The sequence below is a fragment of the Adiantum capillus-veneris genome, chromosome 14 (genome assembly GCF_014529385.1).
Source record: "Adiantum capillus-veneris isolate H3 chromosome 14, ASM1452938v2, whole genome shotgun sequence".
In the NCBI taxonomy this organism is placed as follows: domain Eukaryota; kingdom Viridiplantae; phylum Streptophyta; class Polypodiopsida; order Polypodiales; family Pteridaceae; genus Adiantum; species Adiantum capillus-veneris.
In genome coordinates this window covers 132,507,366-132,526,191 of record NC_140944.1, presented here as the reverse complement: position 1 = coordinate 132,526,191, position 18,826 = coordinate 132,507,366, and the positions used below count along the sequence as shown (strand labels likewise).

At 46.5% G+C, this 18,826-nt stretch overlaps 1 protein-coding gene across 3 annotated transcripts in view; it reads right to left on the bottom strand.

Moving 5' to 3' along the window:
* Positions 1 to 16,604, bottom strand: part of LOC147443154 (uncharacterized) — a 38,343-nt gene extending 21,739 nt beyond the window's left edge. The window contains exons 1-4 of one of the 3 annotated variants that reach the window (XM_086529063.1): positions 16,566 to 16,604; positions 14,366 to 14,464; positions 13,937 to 14,278; positions 13,478 to 13,855 (exon numbers count right to left, since the gene is read on the bottom strand). In XM_086529063.1, coding sequence (XP_086385189.1) covers positions 13,478 to 13,855; positions 13,937 to 14,266 — 708 coding nt within the window. In that variant the 5' untranslated portion in view covers positions 14,267 to 14,278; positions 14,366 to 14,464; positions 16,566 to 16,604. Of the gene's footprint in view, positions 1 to 13,477; positions 13,856 to 13,936; positions 14,279 to 14,365; positions 14,465 to 15,860; positions 16,347 to 16,447; positions 16,497 to 16,565 lie in introns of those variants that run through there. The other 2 variants (XM_086529064.1, XM_086529065.1) reach the window with 2 other exon arrangements.
* Positions 16,605 to 18,826: the final 2,222 nt, after the last annotated feature.

The following is an 18,826-nucleotide window of genomic DNA, read 5'->3' as shown; positions in this document are numbered from 1 at the left end:
AAGACTAACCCGATAAGGGGGTAGGTTTGGGGGAGAGCTACCTGGTACGAGATCAATGTGATGATCTTCCGGACGTTCCAGAGGTAGCTTGTTTGGTAGAGAATCCGTGAAACAATCTTTATGCTTTTCAAGAAATTGAAAACGTTTAATTTCCAAACTAGAGAGCGAACCCTCATTCATTTTATCTCTTTCACGTGCGAAAATCAAGTAAGCAAAAAAGCACTTCTTTATTTCCTTCTTAATGGAGATATGGCTTACAATAAGGAATAGCCAATCCTCTGCATCACCAAAAATTTTAATTTTCTTGCCCTCATGCTCAAAGGCGAGGATCTTTTCTACATAATCTGGGACCGGTTGCATATGGTAATGCCATGGCATACCCAAGATGATATCACATCCCTCGATAGGTGCCATCAAAAAGCATTCGCGGTCCTAGTATTCACCAATCCGGAGATTGAGTTGTCCTTGCACGGGAGTTGCATTGGTGGTCAACCCCTCAAATGCCGATCCGGAAGTGACTGGAGTTCCAAGCTGAGCCGGTGTAAGGCCCAAACGTTTTGCAGTTTCTAGTGAGATGAAGTTGTCCGTCGATCCAGGGTCGTAGAGGATCAACACCCGTTGGTTATTCTCAGATCCCCAACCTTTAAGGAGCTGGCGCTTCCCTTTCTCGGTTTCTGTATTCCCTTGCACATCAGGAATGGAATTCAAGCTCGGTGGAGCGGGTTCCTTCTTCGATTGTTCCCTCTTTGAAGATGCCGCTGCTGCCGAGCAGGGCAGTCGGGCTTCATATGTCCTTTTTCACCACAGTAGAAGCACCTTCCTTGCTCTTTGAAGGTTTGTACTTGGTTTGGTGTGAGATATTTAAGCCGTTTTCCATTACCCTCTGGCTTCTTAGGCTCATCCGGATCCTCTAGGGAACGCTTTTTGCCTTGGTTGCCATGGTCATCATAGACCGGTCTTTGCCTTGCACGGTATGTGCTATGTTCCATCCGTCTGGGGGTACCAGTGGAATGTAAATCCTCGGCAATGATTGCCGACTCCATCATCCGCTGAAGGGTGTCATGTGGATACACCTTCATGCTCTTCCGAAGCGGTGGTTGAAGACCTGCTTCAAACTTTCGCATCTTTTCTTCGTCGGAAATCTTCATAAAAGGCGTAACTTTTAGAAGAACCGACCAAAACTTGTCAACATAAGCCGTGACTTTCTCTTGTTCCTTCTGGGCGAGCCAGTCCCATTTCTTCCGAATGTCCTTCTCGAAATCCGGTGGAAGAAATTGTTCATAGAATTCAGCTTTGAATTGAGTCCAGGTTCTGGCTTGAGTACCTTCCACAATCTTGGCTAGCCACCAGTTGCTTGCAGTCTCCTTGAGATGCATCCCAACATGACGCAACTTGGATTTTTCTGTGAAGTTTCCGTTGGCAAAAGCAACTTCAAACCGCCTGATGAAAGACAGTGCCTTGGAGATATCTCTCCGTCCTGTGTAGTTATCAAACTTCACATCCTTGTCACCGGATTTGAAAATCTTGCGGTGACGTCTGCGGTTATCCCTCTTGAACTGGGGCTTCTCGTTAGTAGCATGTAGGGAAGTAGTAGGAGTTTTCTTCTTGGGAGAAGATTTAGATACTGTATGAGAAGTAGATGTAGTAGTATAATCAGGAGAGTATGATGGAGAAGAGATAGAGATATCCTTGCTTTCATTAAGCAGAGAGAGTTCTTTTTACTGGCCCTTGCTCTTAGAAGGCCGTTTGTTCTGATCCGGGGATCCCTTGTGCGTTTCGGCACCTTTTTCCGCACCATCCACGTGCTGGTTGCTTCCATTAACAGGATTTTCCTGACGCCCATCGGCATCCGTTCCTTGTGGCTTCTTGATTCCGTCCAAAGCCTTTTGAACAGCCGGCAACGAAATGAGTTGTTGCAATTCCGCGAGTTGGGCTTGCACTTGCTGAAGTTCGTCTTCAGCGGTTCTTCTGTGGCTTGTCATGGTTCTTCCCGTTCCTTCCCGGAATCGTCCATCTTTGCAGAGAAAGAGAGGAATCCGAGCTCTGATACCACTGTCACAAACGGGAGCGCACACGAATAATCAACAAGATGAAAATAAATAATCTTTCAACTAAACAAAGTTGAGGGAGAAGTTCGACACAGTAATTGGGACCAAAAGATGGGCTGGTCCCCCCCCCTTAGAGAGAATCCTTTATTAGGGAGAATCTTTTTACAAGCACAAGAACCGGAGAAAACCCCTCCGTTCTAAATCTCTGACTCAATGGTCGTTCCTTCCCGTAAGGGAAATCCGAGAGACGAGCTCTCAATCCTTTTTCCGTCTGTACTCGGAGTCGAGACTCCACAGACAATTTCATATGACGCATCAGAGTTTTCCCATTTCTTCCGAATCGACCTTGGCAATGAATAACTGATGTCACCCATCATATGACGCATCAAAGCTTTCCGTTCCTGATGGATTTTAATAATTCCAGTAGATCTACAGTTCCTAACCTTACGGTTCAAGTGCACATCTTTAATATCCTAATTTCAATAAAAAGAAATTACTCGAGAAAATAAGAAAATAAGAAAATAGTCCATTTAGCAACAGTGAGCCAATCTTGTGTGATCACCATACTTGGACTAGACGCCCTTTGCAACTCTACCCGCACATTCGTAGCGGTGGGGGCTTGGTAATATGGGACACCAGCCCTTGTGGTAGAGGCTAGCCCATTAATTGCAAGCTCCCAAGCTCGAGGGTGAGCCCGTATTGGCCCTATGGCTAGAGGTGAGTCTGATGTCCACTCTCTATGCTTGTCGTTGTCACAAGACCGGCACCACGTACCAATAGAAAAGAACAGACTAAACAAACTTTTAACACTTCAATAACAACTGAATTGAGAGAGAGAGAGAGACGACACGCGACATGAAGTGGCAGAATTCCACCCCAGAGAGTATTGGCCCCAAACCTCGGTGCCCCTTTCGGTATTTCTTTATATTGCATCAACACAGTACAAGCCAGTACTCCAAACTCTGCACCTTCTCTAGAAAGCATGCCAGAGAATGAGTCCTAACCTCATATTGAAAGGCCCTAGGCCCCAAAAGCAGTTTACAGCAAAAAGCCTTCAAACTCAAAAGCATCTGGTCCAAACGCAAAGCCAAAAAGCTGTCAACGTAAATCACGGAAATCCGTACAACCTACCACGTCATCAGCCAACGCAAAACGCGGAAATCCGTACAGCCTACCACGTCATCATGTCAGCACAATTTTTGGAAATCTGTCGTACAGTTGCCACGTCACCAGTTTGTGTGTGTGTGTGTGTGTGTGTGTGTGTGTGTGTGTGTGTGTGTGTGTGTGTGTGTGTGTGTGTGTGTTGCAGGTCCTGCTTTATTTTAATCCTTTGTCACTTGGGGCCCCATCGAACGGGGTCCCCATAAGTTGAGAGGACTTCTTCTTCTGTTACTTGTTCTTCTTAGGGTTTAGGCCCCTCGGCCGGCATCTTCAAGTTGGCTCCCTTCTTCAGGGCTTTGACACGTCAGCAGTTTGTTACATCTCCCCTTCTTCAAAGAGAGTAATTGTCCGCGATTACAACATATCTGCAAAACAACTCAAGTTAGCTCAAAAATTTCCGAGGGACAATCAGTTTGCTCTTTTTTTTAAGGAGTTAGCTTCTCCTTTCTGCTCTTTTGAGCAAGGAGTTAGCTTCTCCTTTCGGCTGTTTTGATCAAGGAGTTAGCTTCTCCTTTCTGCTCTTTTGATCAAGGAGTTAGCTTCTCCTTTCGTCCAGATCAGAACTCTTGATATTCCGGCGTAGTAAAATTAGCCATCACACCCAGACAGTACTGATCTTCCACGAGTGTCTTGATGCACTAAAATTACATCCAGGCAATCTCATCCAATCAGGAATATTCAATAGTTGGCACATCACAATGCAACACAAATGCTCACATATGCATGTTACAAGACATAGAAACATAAAGTTGCCGATGAACACTCCCCTCGCAAATAACCATCCAGGTCCGGGCCATGAGCTGTTCAACGACTCCCTCATCACTCCTCCCGCAAATAACCTAAAAAAGGTCCGGGCTATGAGATATAGAGGCCTTTTACAACCAAACGCCCCCCAAACCACAGCCTGCGTCGTTTGGATGTGCTGAGAGTAACCACTGCTCAGACTTCTTAATACTCCTCCCGCATCACCATCCAGGTCCAGGCCATGAGTAACAACAATAATACTCTCCCCACAAATAACCACAAGGGTTTGGGCCATGAGTAAAAAAACAGCACTTTTCAATCATTCAATACTCCCCCCGCAAATAACCACAAGGGTCCGGGCCATCAGTATGAACAAGCATTCTCAAACATCATTTCTCACTACTCCACCCGGGAGTAAAATCACCACTCATTGAAACCAGTATTAAAACCAGAGTCAAACAATTCAAATCGGCACAAAGACAAGTTCAAAACAGATACCATCCATTTCAAACAAATTCCAAACAGGATCACCAAACAAGTTCTTAAACATGTCGAGATTGAAAAGTCGACTGACTTTCCATCCTGGAACCTACACCAAAAATTAGGGTTAGGTTCATTCCGTAAGGTCATAGCCGAGCACAGCATGGTCCATCAGCTCTTGGACAAACAATGTTTCTTTGGCGGCGATGGTAGTCCCAAGATAGCAATCGCACTGGACCTCCAAGGTCACCTGATCGTGAAGAGACATCTACTGAGAGATGTCGAGAAATTTCAAGTTATAATCTGCTAGGGTTTCCATGGCAAGCATTTCAGGATACCCCACTATGCCAGAAGTTGCACTCCGAAGGAAGATGTCAGAAACCATAGAACTTCGGGCAAAAATTTTCTTGAAAGCTTGCTAAGTACTTGGAGTATGCTGCTTGGTAGCTATCAATATCTGCATAGCACTTCCTTTGAGAAAAACAGCGACTCGAAACAAATCTTGGATCCTTCTCTTGCAAGTGATCTTAATGGCTTATGCCCTGTAAGACATGAGCGGTGAAGACGGGAGCGCGTCTGATGCGCGATGAAGTAAGGGCGGGAGTGGCTAATAGGTCCGGGTTGGAGCGTGAAGATACCTCCAATAAAATTCCAATAGCTCTGTCTGCTCTTTTGTAGGACCTGTATGCTTTCAGAAAAGCACACGCCTGATGCTTTGATACCACTATCACAAGACGGGCACCACGTGCCAATAGAAAAGAACAGACTGAACAGACATTTAATACTTCAATAACAATTGAACTGAGAGAGAGAGAGAGAGAGAGACGACACGTGACACGGAGTGCCGGAATTCCACCCCAGAGAGTACTGGCCTCAAACCTTGGCGTCCCTTTCGGTATTTCTTTATATTGCATCAACACAATACAAGCCGGTACTCCAGAATATGCACCTTCTCCAGAAAGCATGCCAGAGAATGAGCCCTAACCTCATATTTAAAGGCCCTAGGCTCCAAAAGCAGTCTACAGTAAAAAGCCTTCAAACTCAAAAGCATATGGTCCAAAAGCAAAGCCAATCACGGAAATCCGTACAGCCTGCCACGTCATCAACCAACACAAAACGCGGAAATCCGTACAGCCTACCATGTCATCATGTCAGCGCAATTTTTGAAAATCTACCGTACAACTGCCACGTCATCAGTTTGTGTGTGTGTGTACAGGTCCTGCTTTATTTCAATCCTTTGTCACTTGGGGCCCCATCGAACAGGGTTCCCATAAGTTGGTAGGACTTCTTCTTCTGTTACTTGTTCTTCTTAGGGTTTAGGCCCCTCGGCCGGCATCTTCAAGTTGGCTCCCTTCTTGAGGGTTTTGACACGTCTGCAGTTTGTTACAGTCGTTCTGTGAGTATGGCTTGTGTCATGTCATGTGTGCACGATAGATCAGAGAGAGACTAACATCGGTTTGAGTGTCACGATGCTCCAAGTGTGGGACACCCTGGCATGCACCACACATTGGCCTTAGTAAGCCGGTACTTCTATTGGCCACAGATGAAAGCTTTTGTTGAGATGTGCGATAATGTGCGCAGCATCAGCTCAATAAAGCTGAACGTCGAAGGCATCTTGGATTCTTATATCCTCTGCAATTTCCGAAAGGCAATGGACTAGCATTTCTATGGATTTTGTAGCTGGATTGCCCCGAACCTACAAAAATGGCACGTTTTACTCCTACTCACACCATCATAAAGAGCCATTAGTTAGCTCAGCTCTTTGTGGAGCACTTATATAAGTTGTATGGTTTGCTCGAGGAGATTGTTAATGACCATGATCCTAAGTTCACTGGCAAATTCTGACAAATGGTTTTCTAGAAACTGGAGACCCGCTTGACAATGTCGTCCTCCAACCACCTGTGACGCCCTCGTTCGGGGCGTCGCGAGAAAAGGGGCCGCGCCGGCTCACTTGCAATGTAAACGGGACCTGCAAGCAAGCAAACGCATGTACAAGAACGCAACTTGAAAACTGAACGCAAGAGGGACACGAGAGTGAGGGACGCGAACGAATGATCAATATCATAAGAAAGTGCCGAATACAAGGGACGCAAGTAATCACATGAAAACGGGGCTGGCAAGTTGGGGGAAGTGGCACATACTTCCCTTATATACACCCCCGGGTTGAGAGAGCTTGACGCCCACGTCAAGCCGGGGTTTTGAGAGGTGCCGATACAAAAGTTGATGCCGAGGTTTTGGGGCGGATATTTACAAGGAGGGGAGTTAGATGTTGCCACCAAAATGTCTAGCTACCTGGGGTGATGCTATTTACAAAGTGGGGGGAGGACTACGCTATGTGGTTGTCAGTTAGTAGGTTGTCCTCCTCTTCAGTCGGCATATTGTAGAAGCGCAGCACAAGGGGTCTCCCGAGTCGAAGCATGATTTCTTCAGGGACCCAAGTGCATTCCGTCGTAGGGCGATTTCGCCATTTGACATAGAATAGTTGTCCCCGGCGCCCAAAACGCGACTTTAGGATGGCCTCCGGCTCATGTGGCGGGCCATCCTTTACATATTCGGGGAGACTTCTACCATATGTGTTATCCGGCACAAATCTTTTGAGCAAACTTACATGGAAGGCGTTGTGGATGTTGATGTGTGGTGGTAGCTCCAGCTTGAAGGTGACGTCGTTGAAGGACTTGAGCACTTTGTAAGGACCATAGTAGCGATGATTGAACTTCGGGGAGAGGCCTTGAGGGAGGGTGATATTCTGAGAGCTTACGAGGACCAGGTCACCTTCTTTGAAGAGTTCAGCAAGTCGTCGCTTTTGGTTGGCGTATTTGGCGATGCGTACCTTGCTTTGCTCGAGGCTTTTCTTTGCATTTTGCATGCGTGTCTGCCATTGTTGAAGAAACTCCTCGCATTCCAGATCCTGGGCATGCACGTCGCCGGTTGCCAGTGCAAGAGGGGTGATGACTTCTTTACCTGTGGAGAGCTCGAAGGGTGTGTAGCCAGTGCTGCTGTGGATGGAGTTGTTGTAGTGGAATTCCAGGACGTCCATGTATTCGGACCAATCCTTCTGATCTGCCTTGACGTAGCTGCGGATGTAGTCTTCAATGCCTTGGTTGACTCTTTCAGTTTGCCCATCGGTTTCTGGGTGGTAGGCGGAGGAAAAGCGGAGCTGGGTGCCTAGCAACTTGAAGAGCTCGCGCCAGAGGTCGCTGAGGAAGCGGGTGTCGCGATCAGAAACTATGGCTAGGGGAAGGCCGTGGTATTTGAAGACTTTGGTGAAGAAGTGTTTGGCTACTTGGTAGGCTGTGACGGGAGGCTTTGCAGGTATGAAGTGAGCTTGCTTGGTGAAGTAGTCGACGACCACCATGATGGTAGTGTGGCCGTGGGAGGGGGGGAGGTCGACGATGAAGTCCATACTTACCATGTCCCAAGGCCGGGAGGGTGTTGGCATGGGGTGGAGGAGGCCAGCAGGCTTGACTCGTTGAGCTTTGACCAGTCGACAGGTTGGGCAGGTGCGCACGTAGTCGATTACGTCGTCCTTCGTTTTGGGCCACATGTAATGTTGGTGGAGTTTGTCATAAGATCTTTTCTGTCCACCATGTCCCGCTAGCTTGCAATCATGCGCTTCCCACATGAGATCTTTCTTGAGCTCTGGGTCATTGGGAATGTAGATTTTTCCATGCGAAGAGGTTATCTCTGACTTCAAAGAGACCCACTGCCGCTTTACCAGAGATGTGGTCGTTGAGCATGCGGAGGACAGCAGGATCAGCTTTCTGAGCGTCGAGGATGCGTTGCCGGAGGGTGCTGGTTGCTGTGGAGATGGCTGTGAGGGTGGGCATTCGACTGAGGGCATCTGGCATGACATTTGTGGTGCCAGGTTTGTGGATGATGTCGATGTCGTACTCTGCCAGTGTATCTTGCCACCTGGCTTGCTTGGGGGTTATTTTGGGTTGTGTTTGGAAGTACTTGAGGGATATGTTATCTGTGTATACCTTGGTGTGCTTGTCTTGAACATAGTGTCGCCACTTTCGGAGGCAGTGGACGACAGCGAGCATTTCCTTCTCATGGGTGGTCCATCTGGTCTCCACATCTGTGAACTTGTGGGACTCGTAGGCGATGGGTTGATTCTCTTGCATGAGGACTCCACCAATGGCACCATCGGAGGCGTCGGTGTGGACTTCAAAGGGTTTAGTGAAGTCGGGTAGTCGGAGGACGGGTGTACTACACATGGCTATCTTCAAGTTCTCAAAAGCCTCTTCTTCTCTGGAGGTCCACTGAAAAGGTTTGTGGCCTTTGGTTATCTCTGTAAGTGGGGCGGCAATCTTGCTGAAGTCGCGGATGAAGCGACGTGTGTACTGACAGAAACCCACAAACTCGCGGACTTCTTTGATGGATGTCGGGGGAGCCCACTTGATGACGGCGTCGACTTTCTTAGGGTCCACCATAATGCCTTCGGACGTGACGATGAAGCCCAAGAACTCGATTTTTTGAACTGCGAACTCACATTTCTCCAGCTTTGCATAAAGTTGGTGTTCCCGGAGGCGCTGGAGTACTGCTGCGACATGCCTCTGGTGCTCTTCTAAGGTCTTGCTGTAAATGAGCAGATCATCGATGTAAGTGATGAGAAAGTCGTCAATCATGTCACGGAAACTGTCGTGGATTATTCTGTAAAAGGTGCCAGGACCGCCGGTGAGACCGAAACCCAGGACAAGCCATTCCCAGAAGCCGTAGCGTGTGCGGAAGGCGGTCTTCGCAATGTCTTTAAGGGCAATGCGGACTTGGTGATAGCCTGAGCGAAGATCGATGCGCGTGAAGTACTTGGCACCCTGTAATCTGTCCAGGAGGTCTTCCATGAGCGGAACTGGGTACTTGTTTTTGATAGTTATTTTGTTGAGGGCCCGATAATCCACAAAGAGCCGCATCGAGCCATCTTTCTTCTTGACGAACAGAACTGGGGCCCCAAAAGGAGAGCTGCTGGGCCGGATGAAACCTTGATCCTCCAATTCCTGGAGTTGCTTCTTGAGCTCTTTTAGCTCGGTGTCGTTCATGCGGTAGGGGGCCTTCACCGGGGGTGTGCTTCCTGGGATGAGGTCAATTTCATGTTGAATTTGACGGGGAGGGGGTAGGCCGGGGGGGAGTTCTGGAGGCATGACATCCTTGTACTTCTGAAGGATGGGAGTAAGGGAGGGATCACCCACTTTGGCTTGCCCGATGGTGATGGAGTTGAGCCTTGCTGTGGGCTGCTCTTGTGCTTGCATGATGCAGAGGTGAACTTGAGCTCCTTTCTTGAGAGCCCGCTCTGCTTGCTTTGCACTCATAAGATTGAGTCTGGGGGAAGATGTCTCTGGGACTTTTTGTTTGCCTTTCATTGCTGCTAACTGAGCAGGGTCTTGGCGGTTGATGGGAGGGGGGTTGGTTTGAAGATGCGCCTGGAGGGTGAAAGCTTGCTTTGTTGTGAGTCTGGCGCCTTGTACTGTCACTGCTTTGCCCTGATTATTCAGCAGTAATTGGTCCACCTTCATGCCTAGGAGTGCAATGAGGTACTTGTCGTTGAAGGAGAGACCAATGATTGCCTCAAAGTCGTCCATTGGGACCACTATGAAATCAAGTCGACATGTGAATTCACCCATCTCGATCCTGACTTGACGAGCTGCCTTGACATTGTTATCCTTTCCTTGGGCAAACTTGACTGTCGTTTCATTGACGGTGGTGAGACGTAGGCCCAGGCGCGCGGCACATTGTGGCGAAAGAAAATTGTGTGTGGTGCCTGAGTCTACCATGATCCATTACTGTTGGGATCCAATTGTAGCCTGGACATATAAGTTCTGAGTGTCCGTTATTGCCGCTGCCATGCATTGTGGGTGGAGGGAAACTGCTCCAATCCGGGGTTGCTGGTTGGCCACAGGGCTAGCCGGTTCTTCAACTCTTATTCGGGGGGGGGGGAGGGTGGTTCTTCTACTTGGAGGGTGTTGACCCTCCTAGATGAGGAGGCTGCTTGATTGCGCTTGCGTACACAAGCGTAGTAGGGGCCATGAGCAATTCTGCAGTCACTGCACCATGTGCGATCGGGGCGCGGGTTGTTATTGTTGCCCTTGTAAGTATTGGGGGCGAAACTGCTAGACGTGGTGCTGTAGGAATTGCTCGCCAAAGAGCTACGTGGTGGTGAGCGGGGTTCGTTGCTCTTGTTATTGGGTATAAATTCGCGGCCTCACCCGGCGGGTGGGTTAGGCCAGTTATTGGGGGCAAAATTGTTGGGGCGAGGGTTGTTTGTAGTGACACCTGGGGTTGAGTTTGTGTCTCGTAGCTTTTCGGCCATGTTGGCGGCCACTTCCCAGGTGTTGGGATTCTGCTTCTCTACCTCGCGACGGGCCCAGGGTTTAAGGCCGTACAGGAATCCATGTAGCCTGTCTGCTGTGTGCATAAGTGGAAGTTGAAGCATCAGGCGGCGGTACTTGACAACGTAATCTGATATGTGGCCGTCTTGGCGTAGATCGCGCCACGAATCTCTGACTTTGTTGCCTTCATTCTCTGAGACAAAGTAGCTGAGCATGTCTCTTTGTAAGTCTTCCCAGTCCTCCCAGTGCTTCGATGGCTGTTCAGTGAGGAACCATACATAGGCGTCGTCGGCCAGGAAGGTTTTGGCCACTTGCACCCATCTGCGTCTGCCTATGTTGTTCCACTGCATGTAGTCTTCTACCTCACTGAACCACTTGTTGAGTTCCAGTGAGGTGCGATGGCCTTTGTATTTCTCTGGGGGGATGGGTTTGAATTTTCCCGGTCTGTTTTCATCTTCTAGATTTCTCTCAGGGCTGTAGTAGCGCCCTTCACTTCGGTCATCCAGGTAGCCTTCATCTTCGTCGACTGTCTCTAATCTTCCGGGCCGCGGTCGTCTTTGTGTGTTTCGCCGCGTGTTGACATTACTAGGACCCGAGCGGTCTTCGTGTCGCTGGCCTAGCTGTGTTTGCAGTAGGTCGCTCAGATTCGCGGACATCACGTTGATTTGGTGTTCTACGGAGGCCATGATGCGTGCCTCCAGTCTTTCTTCCATTGATTCTTGGTAGTCTTGTCGCGACTTCTTCTCTTTGTTCTTCTTCGGGGCTCTATGCGGTTCCGATTCAGTCCGATATCCTTCTTCATCTTCTTGATTTCCCGCCATTGGGGTGCTTTTGTGGCCGGAGCCGAGGAAAATTCAAAAATGTCGAAAACCTGGAAAACTGCGAGAAACGGCTTGAAAACGTTGAAAAACTATGAAACAACGCAAAACAGGGTCCAAAACGACGAAAACCGTGAAAAACGGCTCAAAAACGATAAAAACCGGTCCCAAACGGTGTAAGACGGGGCAAAACGAGGTAAAACGTTGAAAAACGATGGGGAGCGTGGAGAAACGCGTCAAAACGGGGCAAAACGGGCCAAGAATGCGGAGAAAACGTGGAAAAACAAGGCAGACGGGCCGAAAACGTGGTGACAACCACGGGCCATGGGCCGACGTCGGGTCGGCGGGGACTCGAGCCGAAGCTCTGATACCAAGTGTGACGCCCTCGTTCAGGGCGTCGCGAGAAACGGGGCCGCGCCGGCTCACCTGCGATGTAAACGGGACCTGCAGGCAAGCAAACGCATGTACAAGAACGCAACTTGAAAACTGAACGCAAGAGGGACACGAGAGTGAGGGACGCGAACAAATGATCAATATCATAAGAAAGTGCCGAATACAAGGGACGCTAGTAATCACATGAAAACGAGGCTGGCAAGTTGGGGGAAGTGGCACATACTTCCCTTATACCACCCTAAGATTGGACAGACCTAACGCACCAGCCAAACCATGGAGAATATGCTACATACGCACCAGCCAAACCATGGAGAATATGCTACATGCTTGTCTTCCACCGTCAATCTGATTGGGAACACTATCTCCCACACATTGATAATAATAAGCACTCAACTACAGGTTATAGCCCATTAATGCTTATGCACAATTATGAGCCGAAACCACCGACGCTACTAGACGCAAGGGGGTTAAGATGCAATCCCTAGCCGCTTTCTTGCGCGACATGCAAGAAATGCTCGTGATCACTAAGGAAAGCATAAAGACCGCCCCAAGATAGGGCTACCATTTATGCTAGCCAACATCAACAACCTCGTGATCTTCAAGAGGGGATGTGAGTGTACCTTAAGGTACTGAAGAATTTTGAAACGATCCATATTGGTCAATACTCCAAATTATCTTCGCGACATTGTGGACCATTCCAAATTATCAAGAAGATTAGTGATGTCTCCTACAAACTGGATATACCCTCGAGTATTATTGTCTATCCCATGTTCCCCGTTAGCCGGCTTGAAGGAGCGGTTGGGACAGGATGAACAAATTGTTCTTCTAGAGGAAATCCGTCCGGGATTCTCACCTGGTAGAAAAAAGCCCCGGTCCAGCGGATGTATGGTAGGACTGACATACCCAAGGTGGGCATCGGCTCAAAGGAGGCATCCCGATCCAGCCAACCGTGTATCCAAAGCCCGCTCGATAGGCCCCAGGACCATGTTAGGCGAGACTGCACAACAGCTGGAGTGATATGTGCTCTTTCAAGACTGTATGGAGATTGGCATATTGTATCGGATTGTGTTTATAGGTTCTGGAGTGTCAAGAGCATCCTATCAGAGTCGAGCAAGATCAAAGACAAAGTGTCTACCAAATCGGAGGCCAGTCTGTGTCTTCGTCGCATCTTCCACTACCTATTATGATACATGCGACATAATACTAGAATGCTTCTTCCAAGCTTGCTTTACAAATCTACACTCAACCTCTAGCCCTTAAAACAAGTTTTTACATGGAGAGTGGAAGTTGTATATGGACAATAAAAAGAAGAGTGCGGAATGTAGTATGTAACTAAATATACATGGTTAAGCATAAGCATAACAACAAACCACCCCAAGAAATTTACTAGGTAACTTTTTGCTGTTTTTTGCCCCTTCAGTAACATAACCTTAGAGAACACATAACTTGATATGCCATTGTTATGAAACACCCATTACACCATTGAACAAATTACAAAAGAACGACCAACCTGAGAGCTGAAAGACCTGGAAGACACGTAAACTCTACTTGAAGAGTGTGGTTGCCCTCCTAAGGAAGCTCTTTTATCAGTTGCAAGTGCAAAGGGCTGCGGAACAGTAAAATTTGAGTGGGATTTTCGAAGATGTGCCTGTTTCAATGATAACCTTGAAGTGGAAGGCAAAGCTTCCGGTAATTTAGCGGCTTCTGCTATTCTGCTGGCTCCATTGATTCTAGCAAAGGATCCTGAGTTGACTTCCGTGTATCCTTTTACCGATTGTGAAGATCTTCCATTCAAAACACCCGTTGGCTCTGTTGAAGGCTTCTTCAGTGAAACAACTCCAGCTTTGGATGAGCTAACTCCAGACTTCTTTAAAGGATTTGAAACACCCTGCATTTGTTAAATGCTACAAAAGAGGTCAGATAGCACTTTGAGATGTGTCCGTGTGACAACTTTACAATTTTAGCTTACTTTTGCATCTGACTTTTGAGTGGTCTTCAGCTTACTCAATGAGGGTGTCTTCTCATGTTCCTCAGTCAATTTCTCTATTTTATCAAAAGTTCTGATACTCGAAGCAAGCTTTTGCTCTTGATCCTTTACCTCAAGCTTTTCTATACAAGGGTCTTGATTGTTATCTTCATCATTTGGCAGTTGACTCAATTGCGTATGTACCTCATGCGTCAATCCCAAGGGGGCTTCTCTTTGAGCTTCAAAGCCATTGTCCAAAATACCTTCAACTAATGCCATACTTGGTTTATCGTCCACACTGTTGTCTTCACCGCGACAGTTACCATTTTCCATCCTCTTCTACACCTGAATTTCAGTGACAACACCTTTAGAAGGCCAAGTTGCAAACTTCAATTTTCCTCTAGATTTAAGAATTTTTAATGCTGTTCTTGCCTTCGATATCATTGAGGAAGAATGTGAGACACCAACCAGACGGGAGCATGTGCTTGGTCATGAAGTAACATTTATACATCATGAGTGACATCTAAAAGACTGAAAACCAGAGAGAAAAATTAGTCACATGCTACTAGCATAGATATCTACAACAAACACTAATAATTTGCCACGCGGAAAGACTTTGACCACATTCTGAGATATGATTGCCCCATTCCATGCAGAAGGATAAAGGTTCCCTTTATACAAAACCATGCAGTAAGGCAGATAAAAGCATGTAAGCGAGCTGAACGTGGTATTCCACGAACTGACAAGTCCACAGACTTGCAAGAAACATACTGAGTGCAAGTACTTGTGTTTCTCAAAGTTCCATAGAGAAAAGGAAACAGACAATGAGACTCAAGAAATGCAGTGACATGCACACTATTCCGTCCCAGGGTTTGCAGCTGATGGATTGTATTCAAAACGTGAAGAACATCTCTCTTCTACATCATGAGATTTCAACAGGCGAATATTGTATAAGAACCACAGCATTAAATCATCAGCACAACCTGTGGGAAAACAAGTCAGGTGACATTTCTCAATAAAAAATCAGTAACCTGAACCTTTTCTGGCCTCTCTTTGGGTTTTCTCTCACTCAATTCAAACTTCACATCTAATCTGTCTGCTGCAGTCTGGACTGTGACTCATACCTGGTCAAACCTTCATGCATCTATGACCCTATGTGCACAAGATCTAGAACAACGGAACTGTGTGGAACCAAATACGTCACAATAAAGAAAGAAGAAAAACAGAAAGTAAGTCTTTCTCCTTATTATGACATTCACAAGGGTTCAAAAACTGCAAAGAATTCTACTACTATTGCATCTCCCTTTCAAGGAGATGTTAGAAAATGCAAACCCCATTGGGGACTTGAGAGGGGGGGTAAAAGCATGAAAGCTTAGATGGTGTATGGTTTCTGTCTCCAGGTGTGCCACAATGGAAAAAGTGTATGATGCTGTAGCCATGGAATAATCCAGGATAAATAAAATCTTCTCAGTTTACAAAATGTGAGGATGAATCTCTGCATTTGGCTGATCGTGTTCGCTTTGATATGACAAAAGTTTCAATGGGCAAATGTGTCTTTAATCAAGTTGTGTTTCTTGACATCCACTCGATCTTAAGAGCGTTACAATGGGCAAACGTGTCACAAAATTTTCAATGGCAAATGTGTCTATAATCAAGTTGTGTTCCTTGACATCCATTGGATCTAAAGAGCGTCAGATATGAGACGCAGCAGCTTGAGGTTCTACTGCTCAAATCACTAAGAAGTAACCAGGAGTGAATCACCAATAGGTAACCGAGCTTTGTCTCTTAATATGAGCACATAGGTGCCGCAGCACTGGCCAGCAGCTAAGGAAAGGGGTGTAGACCTACAAGGAAACCACTATTTGGCAGGCCAGAGGCCAAGAAGAGCTAGGGCTTCACCCTCACAAGCAGCCGTCTCAGCGCTTACCTATTAGTAATTGCAACGCCTTGACCTTCACACATGCCTCGCTCTTCATGGCTGATCCTCCCATAATGCAGCCTCGACCGACCAGCAGCAGAGCCTGCAGAGCGGAGGCCGGAGCTGCCTTGTGCTAAGTCTATCTGGAATAGTTTTGTATGCCTGGAAAGGTGCTATAAACTCACGCTTGCATTTTCATCTTGTCCTAATGGAAGTTGTGTGCATTTCTTTGGCATGAGGAGTGCTTGATGGATGAGAAGTTTTTCTTTGTCACTCTGTGTGTGTGTGTGTGTGTGTGTGTGTGTGTGTGTGTGTGTGTGTGTGTGAGAGAGAGAGAGAGAGAGAGAGAGAGAGAGAGAGAGAGAGAAGTGTGCACTAATAATTAGCCACAATATTGTGCATGAATTGAAAAGTCCAGGAGCAGCTCTCAGGATTCATCCGGTAGCTTGCAGAAGCAAACAAAGAAGCCTCTACCATTCCCTGGCAAAGATAGGCTATCTGAACCACTATCCACTACATATTAGTTGTTTGTGTACACAATCCGCAGAAAAACATATGCGCATGCAGAAGCTGAGAATAGAACTCTACTACTAAACTGAATATAATCTGGGTGGTCAAAGCAGCTGCTTGAAGGACTTATTTGATGCCAGCATTGCATTGCATTGCACACAGCAACCAGCAATCCAGAAATAGAGAGTTAGTGTGGGAGCTCACCTGCGAAACGGCGATGGCCGATCCGAGCGTAGGAGAGGGGGGGACAGCTGAGGTGGGCGGAGAGCACGAGCTGTACAGGGAGTAGCTGGCGTGACTAGATCGCCTCCAAAAGGAGAGGTTTTGGTGAGAAAAGAGTACCAACAGGCCAAGCAGTGAGGGTGCGACGCTCGAGCTTGTCTGTATGTGTCATCAAGTGCCAAAAGAAGAAGTGGGCAGAGGCAGGTTGGTGGGTGGCCCTCCAGTCGGCCCGAAGGAGAGAGTTGCTCATTGTGTATAGATTGATACATGTGCAAATACAACCCATGTGTACAGATAGAATAGAGAAAGATACATGTGCAAACATCAATCCTACATATATGCTTCAATTGAAATCAACTCTAACATCTTCCAGGAAGGTCCAGCTAGAATGCTTGCAATTACATTGTTAAAATACAACCAAAGTGAGAGGGAGAGAGACACCACACCACAAGGATTCATTGACTAACTAGATGCTTGTGTTTTTATTTTTAGGTGATGAGATAAGGGAGGGCTAATGTCAATCAAGCACCTCTTAAGGAGGTCTATTGGCATTGACCTAATGAGATCGCATTGCAAGGCATTACAAGCGATCTAGCTAGCTAGTTTTATCTAGAAAGCCATTTGGACTAATGTTCATATAACAAGATATCTTACCATGATTCTATAAGAGCGTTTTGGAAAATGCAGGCCTGAGATTTTTCCACGTGGAACGCTAAGAAAATTACTCACATGAGGATGTTCCATGCGAAGCCCAGAAAGTGACAAAATTGTTGCCCCAAGAAACAGTAATTATATCCTTTAAAGCAACGGAGAAATAGCACGAAATGATCATGAACAAAGCAAGGCTGGCAGCCACCCTTGTGCAAACGTAGAAGCGAACAATGAGCAAGCAGCCAGCTTTTGTGGGACAAGCTATAGTGGAGAGGACCGAATTTTCCTAATTCCAGTGTGCGAAGCAAGTGCTTTATATTTAAAGCCTCTCTTTTGTGCATGTCAGCCAAAACTTATACATGCATGGAAACCGGAGACAACCTACGTTCTTTTCTTTGGTCAAGCTTAAAGGTGCATTCTAGCTTGCAAGCTTGTAGAGGCCTTAGCTACTAAAAGTTCTTAGTGTTTTTGTTCTCCTCGATATTTTTCTTCGAGTTCACTAATTGCAAGACCAATTGGCAAAAAATGCTTGACAAACTTCCTTTCCTTATGTGAAAGTTGAAGTATTGTTGAGCTTCCAAAACACATTATTGTTTGCATAAGGCCTACAAAAAAGCAAAATCAAGCTATTTTTTATTTTTTGTTGAGCAACATCATGAGACAATCATTGATGAGGGAGCCTCACAAGTTGCAACCTTTGGGAATGACAAGGAAGAGACCACGGGGATACATGGAGCATCGGTTGACCAAACAACTGGGGCTTTTGTGGGGTGTGTGCAAAAACAATTGGGCCAAATCATAATTGACATTGACCAAGCAATAGTTGACAGGAATAGAGAGCAAGCAGGCAAGGTTTGTCGCATGATGTTGTAGTGCACTCACAACATAGTGAAAAAGTGGCTTGTTGAATGAAGTATCTATGCAAACAATGTGAAAAACACACGATATCAATGCTATGCAACGAAGGAGTGAGCAACCATGATGTAGTCCAGGAAATTTCCTCATAAGGAGGGTGCAACCACATAGGCCTGAGAGGCGGCATTATCACCTTGCTTGCATTTTGATGGCATGAGGCATTTTGCACATGCAAAGTGAGGGTTTCCTCTTAGATAGCACTTATATCATGCTTGCATTTTGAAGGCATGTGGCATTTTATAGGACTCAAAGTGAGTGTTTCCTATTTGATAGCACGTATAGAAGGATGTGTTGAGCAAGGACCAATCCATGCTATTTTTCGTGGATGCAAGTACTAATTGTAGGGGTCCACAAAACATGGACGAAGAAAGTAAGCACAACTTTGATTGCCATGTATGCCAAATAAGTGATCATCAAGTTCTTCATGGGATTCTTGTATGGAATGTTCATCTCTTCAATGCATTGATTGCAAGATTATGCCCAACATGTAACATTTAATGGCCTAATAACTTGTCTGTAGCGGAAATGAGCATGAACATAGTGGGCATTTCATTAGAATAGATTCCTAATGAGAATTACAAGAGTGCTTGGGTGGAGAGAGCAACAAAAAGCATAACACCTAGTTAGATAGCATCGACAATACTTTCAAAAGAGAGAGAAATTAAGCTAATGACAAC